The sequence below is a fragment of the Xiphophorus maculatus genome, chromosome 14 (genome assembly GCF_002775205.1).
Source record: "Xiphophorus maculatus strain JP 163 A chromosome 14, X_maculatus-5.0-male, whole genome shotgun sequence".
NCBI lineage: Eukaryota > Metazoa > Chordata > Actinopteri > Cyprinodontiformes > Poeciliidae > Xiphophorus > Xiphophorus maculatus.
This window is the reverse complement of record NC_036456.1, coordinates 12,487,208-12,506,044: the sequence shown is the minus strand read 5'-3', so window position 1 is coordinate 12,506,044 and position 18,837 is coordinate 12,487,208. Positions and strand designations below refer to the sequence as shown.

The 18,837-nt window shown below is 38.7% G+C and overlaps 1 protein-coding gene across 1 annotated transcript; it reads left to right on the top strand.

Annotated features, from left to right (window-relative positions):
* Positions 1-740: 740 nt before the first annotated feature.
* Positions 741-18,837, top strand: LOC102216505 (cornifelin homolog B-like). Its single transcript, XM_005804769.2, has 4 exons — positions 741-848; positions 9,980-10,084; positions 13,284-13,429; positions 17,852-18,837. Exons 2-4 carry the CDS (start codon positions 9,982-9,984, stop codon positions 17,987-17,989), a joined length of 387 nt encoding a protein of 128 aa, XP_005804826.1. The 5' UTR covers positions 741-848; positions 9,980-9,981; the 3' UTR covers positions 17,990-18,837.

The following is an 18,837-nucleotide window of genomic DNA, read 5'->3' as shown; positions in this document are numbered from 1 at the left end:
AAGAAGTTAAAAAGTAACAACATCACCTGCGATGTGCAAATAACAGCAAGAACATTATTTAAAATAAGACAAACTGAGTAAATAACAGCAAAGACATAAACATTTATTAAGCTTGTTGGGAGCAGTGGTGGTTATAAAGTCAAACAGCTGCTGGGCTGAAGGAACTGTGATGTAACTAGTTACCAGAGATAACTAGTTACATTTACTTGAGTAACTATTCTGAAAAAAAAAGTACTTTTAAAACTACTTTTACCACACCCCACTTTTCACTGTTAGTACTTTACCCTGTTTTAACATATGCACAATAAGTACATGTCATGTTTTTTTTTTACAAAATACAAAACGTATTTACTTTTTTAACGTTACTTGAGTAATTTCTTGGACGGCTGAAAATATGAGACCATCCTGTTCTCATTTTAGTGCAGTTTTTTGGGAACAACTCCTGCCTGAGTTAAGCTGCTGTTCTTATCTGCCTCCTCTCGCCTAGATAAGCTGCTGCTCCATCAAACTACCCCACGGAAGATGGCTTGACACCACCAGCACAAAGTCATGTACCCAAATTGTGGCATTCGCAGATATTTTTTTGCCACTATAATTTTTAACATGACTGTTTATATGTTATTTCTTTCATCTTAAAGGAAGAACTAAAAGGAGAAGCTACTTCCTCCTCTTCCTGCTCCTCCTCGTTGTTTTCCAGGTTCCCCCCCCTTCCTCACCCCCATTGTCTTGCCTCACTTCTCTGAAAAGTGAAACTTAATTTGCCTCCATCAGTTCACACTCTGCAACCCAGCAAGAACACGGCGCTCCCCACGCTGCTTTTGTTCCCCCCGCAATTCAGCTTTAAAAAGGTAAGAAAAAAAATATATGAAAATACCGCTAAAGGCAGCAGCTGCAAACTTTAAATGCCGCTCAGGGAGTTTATTTTGTCTGCTTTTATACAGCGGCGTACTTTCGCGTTTTATTTATTTCTCGTCACGTTTTATGCGACATTGCATGTTTTTTTTTTTTAAAAAAAAAAAAAACAAAACAAACTACGTTACATGAAATGAGTTAAAATGTAAGTTTCGTCAGAAATATAGCTTGCTTTCTCTTTGTTTGAATCTCATGCCCACTTGTTAATTTAATGTGCAAATGGCTTGCGTGTTACAGCTGCTTAAATCAGTAATAAACGCTGTTGGAAGGCAACATTTTCTGACTGACTAATCTGCTTCGGCTAATAATGAGAACCATGGAGCGCCTGCATGTGCGTGAGAATGATTCTATTTACATATTAAAAGATTAAAAGCGACAAGCAACAAGTTCACAGTCTTTTCCGACGTCCTGCTAGATAATTGCGTGGATCCACGTGGTTCTGTTTTGCGTGTTAAGTTTTCAGAAAACAAGTAGGTTAAAGTAAACGAGCCACTTCTTTCAAAAATATGGTTAACTGTGTGGCAAGAAAAGCGAAATCCAGATAAGTTAAGAGGGCAAACACGTTTTTACACCATTGTAAACCATTTTTATCCCGTTTTTCTATTACAACCATATGTTTTGTATCGCTTAAAAAGGAGACATACCATACATCAACATCCTTTAATGCCTTGCCAAATTTAAACACTACTTTCATAGATCTAGCAATATGTCTACTTTATATTAAAGGCCATCATAATCCTTCCTTGTGTGTAAAATCGGCATTTTTTTTTTTTTACAGTTTTCTCATGTTACTGAATTACTAAAACCAGCTGAACTGAACTGAAACTGAAGTCAGCCTCCTATCACCTCAAGAACATTTCTAAAGAACTGCAGCCACAGCAAGATGTATCTTTAGTTGCACTGATTACTGCAACAGTATCTTCACAGGTCTGCCTATGGAGTGAGTCAGACAGCTGCTTCTGGCTCAGTACGCCGCTGCTGCTGCTGCTGCTGCTCGCACTCTGACTAAAACTCAGGAAGGTAGAGCACATTAGTCCAGTTCTGAAGTCCTATTAACCACTGAACGTTTTAGCACCGCGATACATTAAAGATCTGTTGTTGTTGCAGCAACCTTCCAGACCTCTCGGGTCTTCTGGTTCTGGTCTGCTCTGCATCTCCAGAACCAAACATGGAGAAGCAGCATTGAGCTTCTGTGCACCACAAATCTTTAATAAACTTCCTGAAAACTAAATAACAGCCGAAACACTGAGTTCCCCTAAATCAAAACTCAAATCCTTCCTGTTTAGAGATGCCTTTCATTGGTGATAACTGGAACATTGGTCAAGAAAAGAAAAATGACCATCGAGGACGGTGGGACAAAGGACAACGAGCCCTTCATGAGGATTGGCCGACCCCCCCACCTCCCACAGCATGCACTCCTTCCTGAAGAAAAAGAAAAGAAAAAAAATACAGCTCTGCTTTTGTTTTCGCGTTATGTACCAGAGGCTCCCACAGAGAGATAAATATCATCGGAAACACACATAAAGGGAGGCGTGTTTGTAAACGAGGTGTCCGAAAAATATCGTTTGTTCGGCATGCTTACATGCTTTATGATTTTGATGATGGCATTTGACAAAACGTAGTGTTCATCGCTTGTTTCATAATTGGTGTCTGTTTTTCTGGTGTAAAGCTCTTGGAGCTGCCTTGTTGCTGGACTGTGCTGAGCGAATAAATTTGACTCGACTTGAAACAATTCAGTAACAACAGCAGTGCCTTGTTCTGTGTGTGGGACTGCTTTCTCGTGTCCTACGGACAGAGATGTCCTGCTTTAATGGAGGCAGTGGTTTCTTTGCAGCTTAAATTGGTTTCTCTTGTAAATAATTGATGCATTAGGTCATCATTTCAGATCATACTAATGTAGCAAACATGCAACCACATGATTTCAGCATTCTGACCCTGATGCCTTTCCTTTGAATTGTGTCACATTCGTTCCGCTCTTCCAGTTCATACAGCATATTTACTACCTCTTTCAAAGGTAGACTGCGGTTGGTTGTGTTGCAGGGTAAATTTTGTATTAGGACCTTTGAGTTGGTTGGGTAGGGTTAGGGCTGGGGATGGTCTGAATGACTACTTGCCTACTTTGATGCTGTATCCAGTTTTGATTTAATAAACTGGATACAGTTTCAAATGTCCATCCAGATATTTCCTTCTTTAGAGAAAACATTGGTCTGGCACATGTAGGCAACCAGGTTCTCTGGTATGCCTGACATTCAGAAAGTAATAAAACGAGACAGTTTGTCAACATATGTGCCATCCAACTCTAACCGTATGCACTTCAGACAACACATCTAGGTACGACGGAGTATTAGGACCAATGTGGATAAAACAAACTGGAAAGTTTCTGTCAGAAATCTCAATTTCTACAGTTTTCCATGATTAACTTCTTGTATTTACAATATTAAGCCTGGGAGATTCTCTGTTGTAGTCAGAAAGTCAGAAATGTGTTTTGTTGACATTAATCAGTGGTTATTTGCATCTCGTTGTCCTTTATGTTGCAGGAGCGGAAGGGAGGGGTTTTGTATGACATAACTTTTTTTAAATATGTGACTGATTTGACCCAGGGATCTTTTTAAGAGTCCAAAGATTTCCCTCAAAGCATTTTGTATCATTTCATTGCTAAACTATATTTTTAATGCAATGTTCTTTACTTCTTAGAAATGAAGGCTGAATGAGAATAATTCAGCTTGTTTTTTCATAAAAATAGAACTATTTTTAATGTTTTAATGCAAGAAAACCTACACAGAGAAAAACAATGGCTATTCATGAAAATTATATTTTAATTTCTTTAGCTGCCAGTGTGCCAGTCATTCCCCTGGTGCCGTTTGACCCAGCAACATTGTTGGAAGTTATCGACTCCTCCTTCGGTAGCTTAGTAGTAAAGGATCATACTTGGTTTCTGTTCCTTTCAGGTTCTGACTTCTGCATTTTGTGGAAAGTTCCCATGAGGGCAACATTCTCCCCTTTCTAGGACAATCTGAAGAAACTATCGCAGGCCATGTTGTTCCCCCTGAGACCATTTGGCGTATCAATTACAACCCCTGTACTCTGATTCGTCTCTGGAGCTCCTAAAGTTTGCCAGCGTACACCATCATGGTCCATACGTAGCTGGTTTTTGCATCATCATATTTATTAAAATTAAAATTGCCAGAATCAGGACCACACAAATATGCATGAAAATGCATTTTATCCAGCTCCTTCTACCTTTCCCGTAAAAAAACACCTTTTAGGTCCTGGCAACGTCTATTATATTTTCTTGCCGTTTACTAGGAGATGAAAACCACTGGATTTCAACTGGATTTTTGGCATAAATATCTTGCTTGGAGGAACATGACTTATGCTTTTGTCATTTGTTTCTTAATCAGAATCATCGGATTTGCTCTGAGCTGATGGTGGCTCACACTTCTGAGAATCGCGAACAGTGTCAGAGGCGTGGTCACTTTTCAAGGTGTCGAAGTGTTAAGGAAATATATAACAGTGTCAAATATGTGTTATAATAGAATATTTTATTCATTGCCACTCTTGCTGGTGTTTTTAGCCCTGTGGACATGGTCACTGGTTTTGACTAGTGTTGGAAATCATCCTTAAAATTATTTTATTCAGGTGCTTGAAGACACCACTGGGTTTTACTCTTCAGTTAAAGACTTGCATGAGTAGAAAAGACTAAAAGCTAGAAAAATTGTGTAATGAGCTGCGCCCATTTGGCCATCTGACCGTTGGATGCTACGGAAACTGACTGTGTTCCTTTACTGATTGTGCAACCTCTTCTCTCCACTGATATCCCCTTCCAGATGTCCCAGCTCTTTGCAAATCAAACCAGCCATTCTCACTGCATGTTTATGTTGCATAACCAAATTAAATCCAGAGCTGTCGGTTCATTCTCACTGCTCTGAAATGCTTCTTAGGATAAAGGAAACGTTGTTGGTGGCCAGTGGACATTTGATTGTTGTGACCTGATATCAAAGGTGTTAAGGGATGGAATAGAAAAGCTGTAAAAGTGGAATTGCTTTTAAGTTTTTATCAGAGTTACTTTTTTTCATCTTTTAACTAGAAAAGGATTGAGAAAGTGGTTGGGCAACAGGATGGTATAAAAAAAGGGAAATTGCTGCAGAGTTTGAGGTCTTTGTGCTGGAAAATTCAAAGACCTGCATTATGGGCCCTTAAGAGTCAAGTTGTGAAGACTTAATGCAACTGCAGCTTCTATATATCTTAGTAGTTGATGAATCTTTTGGTATTGTTCCTAATTGGCTGATTGATCATTTATTTTTAGCCATCTCTCCTTTCTGTTGATTGTTCTCTTGCAGCATCGGCACATGGGTTACTCTGGTTTTTCAAGTCTTCTCCTGTGTGCCAGTCTTTACATTATTATACTTCATACATCTTCAGCGTAAATCCCAAAATAACGACTCATGAGACAGGAAATTGGAAATACTTTTATTTCTTCTTTGAATGATGCCAATTGAAAGTTTAAAGCACTTACTTTAAATCGGATGTCTGTTATTGTCCACCGATTAAAGATTTCTTCAATCACACTATTTTAGAAAAAAAAAAGCATAAAGATTTCAGAAACATTATTAGTGATTTTCTCAAGATTCCTTTTGATTCCTTATGCCGATAGTTGAAGCTGTTGGACTGGGACACGGTAGAATGTGAGCCCTCACATGATCAAATTATGGTCAAGAATATTGTTCTCAAAATAGGCCTGTTGGGAAAAAAAACAAAACAAACAAAAATAACCCCATCCCAAACACAATTTCTGAGTCAGGAAACATTTGGAAGCTGATAAATGTTAAAGAATGCCCTGTTTTCGTAGCTTTGCACATTCATTTGTTTAAAGAGATGTGAGTCGGCTGGTTCCTCTCCAGACTTTTATCAGAAGAATCAAATGGTAATCTGACGCTCAGAAACAAGGAGCGGCTCCAGCCCGGAAAAGGCCTTGAACTGAAAGTCAGACTCAATTATATGCAGTACAGAGACGTCTCATCAGGACCATAAAGGTGCGCTACTTCACTGATTTATAGCTTATTATCCATAGGTGCTCCGTTGATGAACATCATTATTCATTTAACTTGTTTGGGAGAACATTAAAAGGGCAATTTTCTCTCTGTGCATGCCTGTGTGCGACCAGGAGCAGATAAGCTGAGCAGCGTCTTATCTGCTGAATGTCCTGACCTGTCAGGTCTTGACCCAGCTGGCTGGATTTATCGGAACCACACAGCAGATTTTTCACAAAGTTCTGTCCTCTTAGAACTGCCCAAAGCACTCTGCCGGCGTACCTCCCTTAACTCCGACTGACAATTTTTCTACCTTAACGGTATCTTCAGATTAACATTCCTACCAGGAGCTCAAATCTAAATAAGCAGAAACCTGAAATAAGAACAATTTGGAAGGAAAGCCACAAATGCCAAAATTCAATCATCTAAAACAAAAATTCGTAAAATGGACATAAAAGCATGTGAAAAGTTTAATAAGGCTGAAAGTGCAGGCATCTAATTAATCAACCTGTCTGTATCTCAAATAGATAATTGTTTTAAAAAAGAAATCTTTAGTAATTATTCCAGATAGCTTTATCAGGAGTGTTGCCAAATTATCAGGGAGCTGTAACTGCTCTCCTACAATAACAAAACTGGCTACATTACCTTGAGAGAACCAGATAAATCACTCTTTACCACAACATAGATATACACCTAGTCTTCCTCAAATGTCTTTATTTTTGCTCATTAAAAATGTTTGCTCTCTTAAAAAGAGAGACTAATAGGTGGGATCTGTTCCACAGAGTGGTGAATTCAGCCCTCCATGTAAATGCATGTAACACCAGGAAACCTTGCAGAACGTCCTTGTGGAAATCAGTCGTCAGCTTAACTTAGTGTCAGTAAATCAGTTTGGACTTCACTGAATTTTTCCTTGGGTTCAAATGTTCAGCTGGGGGTAAATAAAGTAAGCGATGTTCCCGCATGTAATCCAAGAGGAGAGATTATTATCAGAAAACAGAAAGAAGTGTAACCAGTTCAGGTTGGCAGCCCCGAATCCAGCCTGAAAGTTTTTCCTCTTTTTTATTCTGGTAGTTGTTGCAACGTCAAGTTGAAGAATAAGAGGAACAACCAGGTTCAATTCGAAAATTAGCATTGATAATTATGCAAAAGGTTTTTTTTTTATGTTTTTTTGTTAATCATTATGCTAGTTCCTTTCCAAAAGAACACATTTTGAGTTTTTCCTGCGCATGCAGGCGCAGAAGTGTTTGCCGTCTGCAACGTTCAGGGTGTTTCTCCACTTCCTGTTATTCTCAGTTATTCAGTTATTGACATTCTTGTTCTTAGTCACTCTTCAGTTTCAGTCTCAGTCTGGATGGATAAAATGGCTTATTCAGAACTGAAAGTCCACCAGCTGCTCATTAGATAGAGAAATATTCTCTAGCTGTGTTTGGCCATCGACTAATGCATGTTTAGTTGAGAGAGGTGGGCACAAGCCATTTAGAATGATTTTTGTTTTTAACCTCCCAGTTTATCCTGAATCCGTTTTGCATTTCATTCCATCACGACACGGTGGCTTCAGAGTTGCAGAAAGCTTCGTCTTTTCTCTCAGCTTACATGGCATCTATAGTAAACCCTTTAATGCAGATTAGGGGAAGCAAGATCAACATTGCCTCCCATTGAAAATATTAGACTATTACCTACAACAAGAAGCTGAGCTAAAAAAAGAAAGAAAGAACTAAAGCAAAAATGTATTTAGCGGAAATGGTTCAATTCCTTCTAGAACCACATTTTATTCAGTGGGAATTTTGTGACGCTGTAAAACTGAAATCTTCTCCCCATCGCTCCTTGCCAAAGAGCTACAGCTCAGTCAGGTTGAATGAACATCAATTTTCAAGTCTTACCGTGGATTTTTAATCAGACTTTGGTTGTTCAGATTTTTATTTTTATAAAAAAGTCCAACCCATACATTGTTTTTCTTTCACCTCACAATTATATGGTGCTTTGTGTTAAGTGAAAATGTTTGTTTATTTTTAAAAAAGAGATCAGGTCACTAAACTATTCCTCTCCGCTTATCAATTTATTTATTGCTTTGCTTAGGAATGTGTGCGTAGGCCACCTCTCTGCACACCTTCCTGCCAGAGAAAAGGCGCTGATCTCACAGCGAATGCATGTTTTATGAAACACATCGACTTGTAAACAAAATGACGACTTCAGAAGGTGAGGTAACCTGTCATATAGTGATTTAAACAGAAAAGTTTGTCCATTGAGAAACAAACTGGGGCAAGGATTCCTTCCACTCTCGGTTTTAATCTTAAGTGGTCTAAGTGTGTTTGTTTTACACACATATTTCGTGTGCGTGTTTGTCTGTGACCCACATCCTTTTATCAGCAATATGGATTTAGTTCTTTAACTTTCTCTCTATGCAGCTGGCCACTGGTTTCTATTCCTGAAAATTTTCACAGTTTGCCACAAAGTAGGCCTGTCAAAATAACTAATTTTACCGGACAATTAAATGTCTCAGATGTTATTGCGATAAACCGTAAGATTGTTGTTTTGAGACTGTTTTCAAGTAAAGGCATAATTATGAAAGAGCACATTCTCAAAGATCAACAACCTTTAAGTTCTAATGAACATTTAACACGATAGCTCTCCTGGCAATCAATGATGAGACTGGGAGCTTGGTTTGAAACATGGTAAGTCCAGTTCAACTTCAAAGATGGCGGAGAAGGCATTTGGTTGAATCTCACACCGCAAAACTTGAGATGTAGTACGAAACGCTGATTTCCAGAAAATGGCCTGAGGAGGAAAAGACCAAAACATGTGGCTTAACGTAGCAGGTGCAGGTCCTACACCCGTCACATGTGGGGCGCACATTTAGGTAAATAGACGAAAGTTTAACTTTAGAGAAGTGTACCAGGTGGACAGCTTTAAATTGCAGAAGTGCGTGGAGAGCACGCGTTGAGGATGAATGCACCTGATCCAAGTCTTAAAGTTTGGAAAACTTCTATTCCATCTCCTGAATCTTTAGCTCCCTCAACAGATTTTCCTTTAGTTTGAAGCTGGCTTACTAGCGAGGCCACTCCAAAACGTTATTATTAGCTTCACTAAGAGAAAACACTTTTGTAAAACTAACATGTCGGATTAAACCCAAGTCTACTAGAAGTATGAAAACCACTTAAAATTGCGTCTAGTATGTTTAAAATCCTCATAGGTTTAGGTAATTAATATTAAGTGATGACTTTATCATACAACAAAATATTGTGTTTCTTCATACAGTCTTTCACGGCAAACTACACCTAATCTAAGTGTACCAAAGTATCTTCAGTTTGGACTTATTATATTCCCCAAAGATACATAAAGAACGTAGACATGGAGTCGTGGTAAAAAGAACGTACACCTTTGGTTGATTCTAAAGATTTGTTCTTAACTCGGCTCTAAAATGCTTGTCATGAAGTGGGGTGTAGATGGCGAGGAGAAAAGCGATAAACCCAGGATGAAGTGAAGGCAATGATGATTTAATGACGAAAGTCTCAATAATCCAGACAGCACAGGTGAGCAGAGGCAGCAACTCACACTGGTGGTAACTGGACTCGAATTGAAGACAACCGACAAAGTAGACAGACCGGTACAACACGGACCCAACAAAGACACAGAAACACAGGCGACATTAAATACGCAGAGGGTAACGAGACACACCTGGGAAGAATCAAGGGGTAGACGGGGCAAAGCGGAGACTCAAAAGACACAGAAACCCGAAATAAACACACAGAAAAACTCAAATCGCAGAGAAAACCAAATCCTTACAATGCTTTAATTTCAAGAAAAAATGAACAGAAACATTTCACATGTCATTTTACTGTATGCTGAACAAAGGTGAAGCTAAAATCAAGTGTGGCCTCTGTGTTAAAACTGTCTGAATAGCATCCTGTAGAAGATCAACAGAGCTTGTCGACAAATCCACACATCCTCAGGTGCTTTTCATAAAGGAGCAATATGTTACGAACGTAAAGTACACATTTCCTCTTTTAACGTGTCGGTGTCTGCTCTGTATCCTGCAGGCATGGCATACGTACCCCAGACTCACCAGGTGGTGACGGTCACCCAGCAGGGTCCGGGCAGATGGAGCACCGACCTCTGCGACTGCTGCGCCGAGATGGGCACCTGTAAGTCAGATCAACAACCGCCACCAATTTTACTCCCTGTCCTCACCATCAAATTCAGTGTTCTGGCAAAGTGAACCAGGTGTTTATTTGAATATCTTGCTGTTTCAAAAACCTCCTAATACCAGCCTCTCCAACTAATTTTGTGAGAAAGAAGCCCACAGAATACCAGAACCTCTCCCTTGCCTAACAATGGGTAAGAGGTTCTTTTCCACATATTCATCATTGATTTAAGAAAAAGGGCCTCTTGTAATTTATGGGGAGACAAAGCTAAGTCTTAAGCAAAGTCTGAGGCGTATTTAGCCGTAATAAAATAAAGGCAACTGGACTTATTCTCTTGTTTATTGAAGATGTTTCCTCTCTCATCCTTCTCTCAGACTTCTTTAGTTCTGAGAAAAGGTTATACTTTCAAGGTTTATGAGGTGTGGTTGAAACAATTACATTAATAGGTTTGTTAAGATCCCTATTCATCATGAATGATTGAGCCACATTTCCATCCAGTTCATTGTTTGTATTGTTGTCGCCTGATGATGCAACCTGCTTTAGACACGCTTCAAGTTTTTTGTTTCTTCTTCCTTTCATTTCCTGCTCAATGTTCGCAGTATCAACATAAATCTTTGCCTTAACTTGTGTTGCATGTTTGCTGATTTGACCCATTTTAAAGAGTAGCTGAGAAATGTTGTTCCGTGTCACTTCATATCTTTACCCCAGAGAAACATTAACTCACAGATGACCAGTGAAGCTTCTGAAACACTTTGAAGATTGAAAGACCTTAACACCAACACTGTCAATGTCTGTGATTATTCCTTTTTTTAAATAATATTGTGATATTTGTCTTTGTGTTAAATATCCTCTATGTAGGTTAATGTTATTTGTGTGAAATTAAGTAAAAACAAAAACAATGAAAGCTTCTGAAACACTTTGATCAACCTAAAAAAAAGTAAAGTGTGATGTAAATTAATCCCTATCCTTATGAAAAACAACCACTGCTGGCACTAGCGCCTGCAGCTGCGTGGCAGTATGCACCTAGATTTTCTGCTGAGTGCAAAAAAAAAAAAATCAAAGTTATGGGACTTTTTAAATTATTTTTCGCCTTTTACTGTTAACAAAATTGTGGAGAAAGAAAAAAAGTTTTTTTGTGTTAAACATCAAAGTGTGTGTGAGTGTGTTGCACTGTTGGGCCTTGTGTGTTCCAGTCGGCCACGTGCATCAGGTTCGCTTGGCATATTGATGTGGGTCAGGTTTGTGCTGGTTTTGTGCGCCATGCACAAGACGTGTGCTGTTGTTGTGGTTGCGGTCGTGTGGGTCAGGTTAAGTGATAGTTTTGTTCCATCCTGCAGGCGCCCTTTAACCAGCAGTGCCAATAACTGCAGATGAGAATGGAAACATGCGTAATTATTTTCTAATACACTTGTCTGCACAAATTCAAAAATACTTTATTAATCCCAAAGGGAAATTAAATTAATCCAGAAGTATTTGATTTAATGTTGAATTAAATAGTGTGCAGGTTTTCTAACAGCATCTGGAGCAGCTCAGTAATGAAAGATGATTTTTTTTTTTTGTTTACATCTGGTGCGTTCTCATACAATCGTGGAAGGTCCTGAGTGGAAAGTTTGTGATCACACTGACCTCTGTGTTACCTCTATTTTCACACCATGAATTAAAACAGCAAAGATACAAACTCATGCAGTCTGACATGAGAAACCAAAGTTCAAAATACCTTGTTGACAAAAAACTGTTAGCTGACAATGTGTCGAAACTAACTGGAAAGACTGATCCTGTGTTCATGTGAACACGACGTAAAGAAGAAACTACAAGAGAACAAGAAGAGATAAACATCTCAATTGTGATGTCAAAAGGAAATGCATGTTTCCTGGAAGAGAGGAAAGCAAGAACCACAATCTGACATCTAACCCATCTCTAATTCACTTTGGATAAAAGTGTCTGCATAAAGACAAACATTTAATGAGCTTGTAGTGAGACTCAAATTGATCAAGATTTCCCATAAAAAGTCATAGTCGTTTGTAAAAATTATATCACTACAACTTTCTGTTCTAATAGGATAAAGGTTTCACCGATTAGAAGCTGTTGTGACCAAACAGTTCAGAAAAACTTTATAATGTGTCCATCCAGGCCTTGTTATACACTATATATTAAGTTGAAAATACAACCAAATATCATGTAACTTCTTAATTTTCCATTTATATATAAGTTTTAGAATATAAAAGAAATGTACTTAATTTTTTTTCACATGATTTGCCACATTATGTTCGTTCTCAGGCAAATAACTTGACTTTTTGTCTCCTCTCCAGACATTTTGAGGGAAGTAGAAGAATTATCCAATCAAAATGGTTTGAGGGTGGGGCCGGACATCAAGCCCCGCCCACAATCCGACACGTTCCACTTTCTGCAGCCTGTTATTTTTAGTTCCTTTACAAATATAAACATTCTCAGGTAGTTTTTTAACTAATCAATTCAGGTAGATTGAATGGTAATGAAATGGGTCATCTATAGGCGGAGCTGCCATCTGTTTTTTGAAAGTCAGTGGTAATACTGACGCTTGTTGCTTAATGCAGTATTAAAATGTTCTAGAAGGTAAAGTGGGAAACTCATTTGTAAACTACATGTTGTCCATGTTTGCCATGAATTGAAAAGAAATCACCACTGCAAAGTTAAATTCAAGTTTATTTATTTTTAAGTCGATCAATATTACATTGTTGTATATCATCGATTTTCCTAAATATAATCAAAGTTCCTTTAAACCGTAAAACGGAAATGTCTGATGCTAAACTTTGAGCGGCCAGCTAGTGGTCGGCCAGTGTTCATACTTGTCTACCTGGCACTTTTTCTCTGCTTGAATTACTCAGAACTAATGCAGGTGTTACAAGACTGAACATGATCTCACTTACCTGCAGATTTTCACCAGGCATGTGGAAGTCCATCTAAATTCCAGCTTTATGAGCATCCTGTGCTTATTTATTAAGAACAGAAAGTGGCTTTCTCATCCTTGTGTAAATATTCAGGGGTTTTGTACAAACTCTTTGCTCACCTGCCCACTTCAGCTGGTCCAACAAACTGGACAGGTTTACTTACAAACACAACTATCTTTTAAAGAAGCTAATATGTGCTACAATTAATACTATTTTGCAGCTTGGTGCAGCCTGATAGACTTCAACAGCTTTATTTTCCATCTCGCCAACAGGTTGCTGTGGGTTGTGGTGTTTCCCCTGCATGCAGTGTGAGACTGCCAGTAAGTACGGCTGGTGCTGCCTGATGCCCTGTCTGGACTTCTGTGGCATTGTGTCCTGCATACTCCGCTCCAACATCAGAGAGCGTCACAACATTCCTGTAAGTCGGACAACTTCAGGAATGCTTGGTTATTGTGATCCTTCTTTTTTTTTTTTTTTTTTTTTTTTGGAGTGACTCTCAGATCCTTAACTGTTGTCCTCATCTGTTCGTCATGACCCACTGCTCTGAAGGATTCTGGGGTTTCCCTTCGTCAACGGGTTTGGGTTAACTTGAGTCATTTGTCAGAAGTAGATGATAGAAACTGTAGTGGTTAAAGATTCACGCCGAGTCCGGCTTGGGCTTGCAAGAAAACATAGTTAACTTTATTAGGCATGGAAAACCCAGAGACCGTAACGTTCCTGAGTCAATCAAAGGCTAGCATTTCCATTGTAGCATTTCAAATGGAGATTTTCTATTTGAAATGCTACAATGAAATACACTTTATTGAACCAGAACAACTATGACAGTCAGGGTTCGTGTGAAATCTGTACAAGAGTTGAATTTCAATTAGTTATTCTTCAGGTCAGGATAAGCAAAAAAAAAAAAAAAAAATCCTATTGGAGACTTTAACACTAGAACTACCAAAGATTCCCAAAATGGGAATCTTCATCCAGGTACCAGAGAGGGGCCAGTTTGGCCCTCCAAGAGAGGGTGTGCAGAGGCGCCTTTGTTATGTAAATAAGGCCATTACTATCCTGTTCCAAGGACAATCAGCGTGAAAGTTGATGTAGTGAGTTTGGCTCTCCTCCCCCCTGCTCATCTACAGGGATGCTAATTAGACCATTCAGAGTCGTCAGTTTGGCCACATTTGGATGCTAATAACCCAGTTTGGCCCTCTCTCGGTAGCTCTAGGAAGATACCCAATCTGGCCCCTCTTGGTAGAGATAGGAATTTCTCAAAATCCTGGTAGTCCTAGTGTTAATATGTTTTGTTGACATGACAAGTGTTTGAATTAGAATTTCTTTCTTCAAATCGGCTTCTCCGATTTGAGTACTTTTCATTTTGCTGTTAAAGAAAATGCAGATCTATTCATCCGTCAGTCAGTCCAGCGACTGACACGTTTTCCAGAAACATGGTCAATAACAGTAAATTCGTAATCTATGTGTAGAGGGGGCACTAATTTGATCCTCATGCAAGATTTTCAAATTGTTAGTTGATTTTCAAAACCTAAGCGACCACACGACAGTGAAATCAATCATAGCTGGTTCTGGTCCTTGCTGTGTGGTTTACAGCCACACAGCAGTTTGAAAGCCCTGGTTTACAAAGTGAACCAAAACTCCTTCCTCTTATCAGTTCTGTTTGTGCTACAAGATTGAATTATTATTGCTTTCACTCAGGCTCACGTCGTTTCAATGTTATTCTTTTTTGTCAATGAATGAAATGATTTTAGAACTATTTTTAATCTGAAACATTTAGACGTGACAAAGTAGCAAAATCAGAAGAAATGCTGAGATAATAAATACTTGTTCACTGATTTGTTCAGAGGTTCTTTTTTAGAAAAAAGTTCTTTGTTGCTTGAAACATAAAAGCTGTTAGCATAAAATAGAGGCTTTAACTGAATAACTCTGATGTTTCAACCTCTGAGTGCTTAGTGCCACAGGTTTTGTTTTCTAACGTGTGGCTTCTGGCTCTTTGTCAAATTGAGCCATCCACATGTCGGCTTTAGCTAAAGTCGTGGTACAACGTCTATCAGGCATGGTAATGACTGGCAATGAGTCTTTTACATCTTTTGTGGAGGAAATTTGACTCCGGAGAGAGTTGAACGCTGTTTTCTCCATTTATGGATAATAGCTCTCACTGTGGTTCTGTGGGATCTCAAAGCTACAGAATTGACTTTGCAATCCTTTCCACACTGATGTATATCTGAGTCTCCTTACATCAAGGCGCGATTTGTTGCTTTGTTTTTAGATCTTTTGGGGCTGCGTCATGCAGAAGAGATTTCTTGTTCTGGCAGGTCTGACAGAAATGGTTCCAGTTTAGGTCAATAAAGCTTTACTCAAATTCAGAAATACTTTATTAATGCCAAAGGAAAATTAAATGTTGTTACTCATATAGTCCAAGTGTCTTCAAGGAGTTGTTGATGCTCATGCACGGTTTCCCACAGAAAACTTGCTAAACCCGTTGGTAGGAGCTCTGGGGCAGCCACCATGTTTTTGAGTTAAAAATGTTTAAAGTTGACAGGAAATGTGTAAATAGGACTAGCTGATTATGTGTTATTGGAAGACATTATTTGCCATACCTAAACACCAACTGTAAAGTCTTAAAAAGGAAAACAAAAAGAAAGTTGTTCATGTCGTTTAATCTGAATTAAATATTTCTTAGCCTGGTGGGAGCGCAAGTAAAGCCTGGTGACCCACCAGGCTCATAAAGCCCTGGGGGAAGCCCTGTTCATGGCTGTGAGGAGGGAGGAAGCTTCTCCTGTAGCAGTCTGCATTACTGCGGCTCTGAATAAGCCTCCGACTGAAGACACTCGTCAGCATTTTATAACAAGGATCCTCAGGGTTGTCTGTGATTTTCTCGATGCTGTGAATAATCCTATTATTATTATTATTATTATTTAAAGACACATGTAGCACAATCACTATTAACACAATAATTAAAATGCATTGAAAACATCATTATAAACAAACAAAGATTAGGAATTAGGTTATGAATTCAGCGGAAGTTCAGCTTTAGGAAGAGAAGTGTCACTTCTACTCCTCTACGTCTACAGCCCGGCATCCAGAGGGTAGCCATGGCGATAGCTTGTGCTCTGAATGGCTTTACTCCCTTAATAAATGAAATATCGAATTGAAAACTGTATTTTGAATTTATTCAGCTGGTCTTTGTCTCACATTAGATAGAATAAGGTTAAAGAGCTGAAGAATTCAAATGTGGCAAAAGCCGAGCGGTACGTAGCTTCAAACTGTGGTTTCCTGTGACTCTGACACTTTATTAACGAACAAACACACACACACACACACACACGCACACACACACACACACACACACACACACACACACACACACACACACACACACACACACACACACACACACACACACACACACACACATCTGAATAAAACGATAAACTGTTTTACTAAACAGAACCAACAATCTTACACTCGCAGGAATCCAAAACCAGAAAAACTAACTCTGGACACTTTGACACAAAAATTAACCCAGTCAAACTTTACTCCTTTTTAATTTTTTTTAGCCTACTTCATGTAGTCATACAGGTTCTATTTAAACTAGGCATTATATTTATTCTGATTGAACAAGGTGGCAATTACTTTTTAATGTCAGGGAAGTTAAAGAATATATAAAAAAATTATTATTTGACATTTCTTTTGTTTTAATATCAGAAACATTTAAGTGACAGAAGAGATCTTTAGGGCAGCAAAAACTGAAATCACATTTTTTTTTTCCCTCCAAAAATTGAGATATAAATGATCAAAAATAGAGAATCAAGAGTCAGTGAGACTAGACAAGGTTCTGGGTGAATGCACAGAAAGCAGAAATAAATGAAAGCAATTGTGTGCCAGGTGTTTGTAGAGCGTTGGCGGCACGCTGGCAGAGGGTTGTGGTTTTATGTCCTGCAACCCAAGCAGATATTCTCTGATCGACATGAACGCTACAAGAGCAGACAGGTGTGGAAAAACACTCCTAAAACAGAAACTATCATGATGAACAGATCTGTTTTTTGGTTTTTAAAAAAAAGAGTTTATAAATGAAACCAAAGCAAGCCACTCCTTTTTACTTTGCGATTTCCTTTAAATAAGCCACATTTTTTTATAATCCTCTGAAATGTCTTCAGGATTTCTGGAGAAAAAATATACATATTATTACCATAACTCTGACCTTTGATGAATTTGGTTATAAAAGGCTCCAATGAATTCAAAATAAAATCTTTACACTCGACAGGCTGCCTATTTAACTTCAATTAGTAAAGAGTGGAAGATCAAGTGAAAGATGATTCATCTCTTGAAATCTGCAGGCGATAGTTTCTTAGAACAGGATCACCAAAAATATGTTAATGTGCATTGATACGCGCAATGGAAACTGTCTACTGCTTTCCTTATTTCTGCTTCTGGCCTTACAGCCAATCAGCTCCAAGGAAAATGAATGGTGCTCCTGGATTGGCTGCATTATAGCAGGCAGCCAAGTAGCATTGCCTAGATATTTCAGATTACCGAGCTTCATTTTCTTTAGAATATCAGATATGCTCCACAAATCCACAAATAGGCAAATGAAAAACATCTCAAATTAAAAAGAAAATTTCAACTAAACTCGCTTTAAGACATAACAACATCATGGCTACATTAGCTCATGTAACCACGCTGGCTGATAAAAAAGAAAAGAATAGAAAGTTATTTAAATATATTCCGGATAGACATGGAAAAATAAAACGAGGCACGTCTTAATAAATTAGAATATCGTCAACAAAGTGAATGTTCTGGGAATTCGGCTGATTTCCCCCTTCCTGTTTCCTGTCCGCAGGGGTCAGGCTGCGATGACTGTTGCAAGGTGATGTGGTGCTACCCCTGCGTTTGGTGCCAGATGAATCGAGAGCTGAAGATCCGCGCCCGCAATCCATCAAGCGCCACCGTGGTCACCACTCAGGTCGGCAGGATGTAGCCTGCAGACATGGAGGTGGCTCCACCGCCATACATTTTCCATACATACATGTGATAGGTATTTTTCCTTTCGAACCTATATAAAACAAAGAACCACAGACAACGTATTATGAATTTTATAGCCAAGCTTTTGCAAAAGGAGAAAACACAGAGAACTGCTCCTCTGACCAGTTCACCATGTGTTCTGAAACTCTGCAGTAGAGCTTGTCTTTTTATTAACACAAAACAAAAGCAAAGGGGGCTGGTGCTGATAAGATTAGGAGCCCCCGAAACGAACACAATCAAACACAGTTTTACGACTAAGGAATTTCTACCTAGGGGACAGTCAGGAAAAACAACAAAGGTCGTAAAACTTCTGATACAATCAACTAGCAACCCAGTTCCTAGGTGTGATAACTAATCAAAGGTCTGAGAAACACATTGTTAACTGTTTCACATGAAGATAAACAGACAGTAGTGACTTCCAGGTCATTTAAAGAAGAGAACTTTTTAAACAGAAAATCACTTTAAACAGAAGATCACTTTAAACAGAAAATCACTAAGATCTATAGACTTAAGGTGAACCAGAGTAAGAATGAAATGATAATACCAAAAAATCTCTAACAACATGGTTCATACGTTTCATATTTTGTCGTTTCACCATCGTTCAGCGTTATTGATTGGAGTTTAATTTGATGAAAGAGAAGCATTGCTGTTAAGCTGTGTGAATGCATCTGTAACAAGTCAACGTTACTCTGTTTTGTTACCCTTCCTAAGATCTTCTAGGTTTGAGTGAATAGGTGTCACATTAACAAGTGTGATATTTTTCTGCTCTTTGTTCCTTAATAAAATTGTTCCTTCAAGTCTTAA

Bases quoted from the DNA above. Each gene is read 5' to 3' on its own strand.
- LOC102216505 (XM_005804769.2), top strand. From the start codon at position 9,982: ATGGCATACGTACCCCAGACTCACCAGGTGGTGACGGTCACCCAGCAG. The intron at 10,085-13,283 runs GTAAGTCAGATC...TCTCGCCAACAG, and splicing joins CTGCGCCGAGATGGGCACCT to GTTGCTGTGGGTTGTGGTGT. The intron at 13,430-17,851 runs GTAAGTCGGACA...TCCTGTCCGCAG, and splicing joins GAGAGCGTCACAACATTCCT to GGGTCAGGCTGCGATGACTG.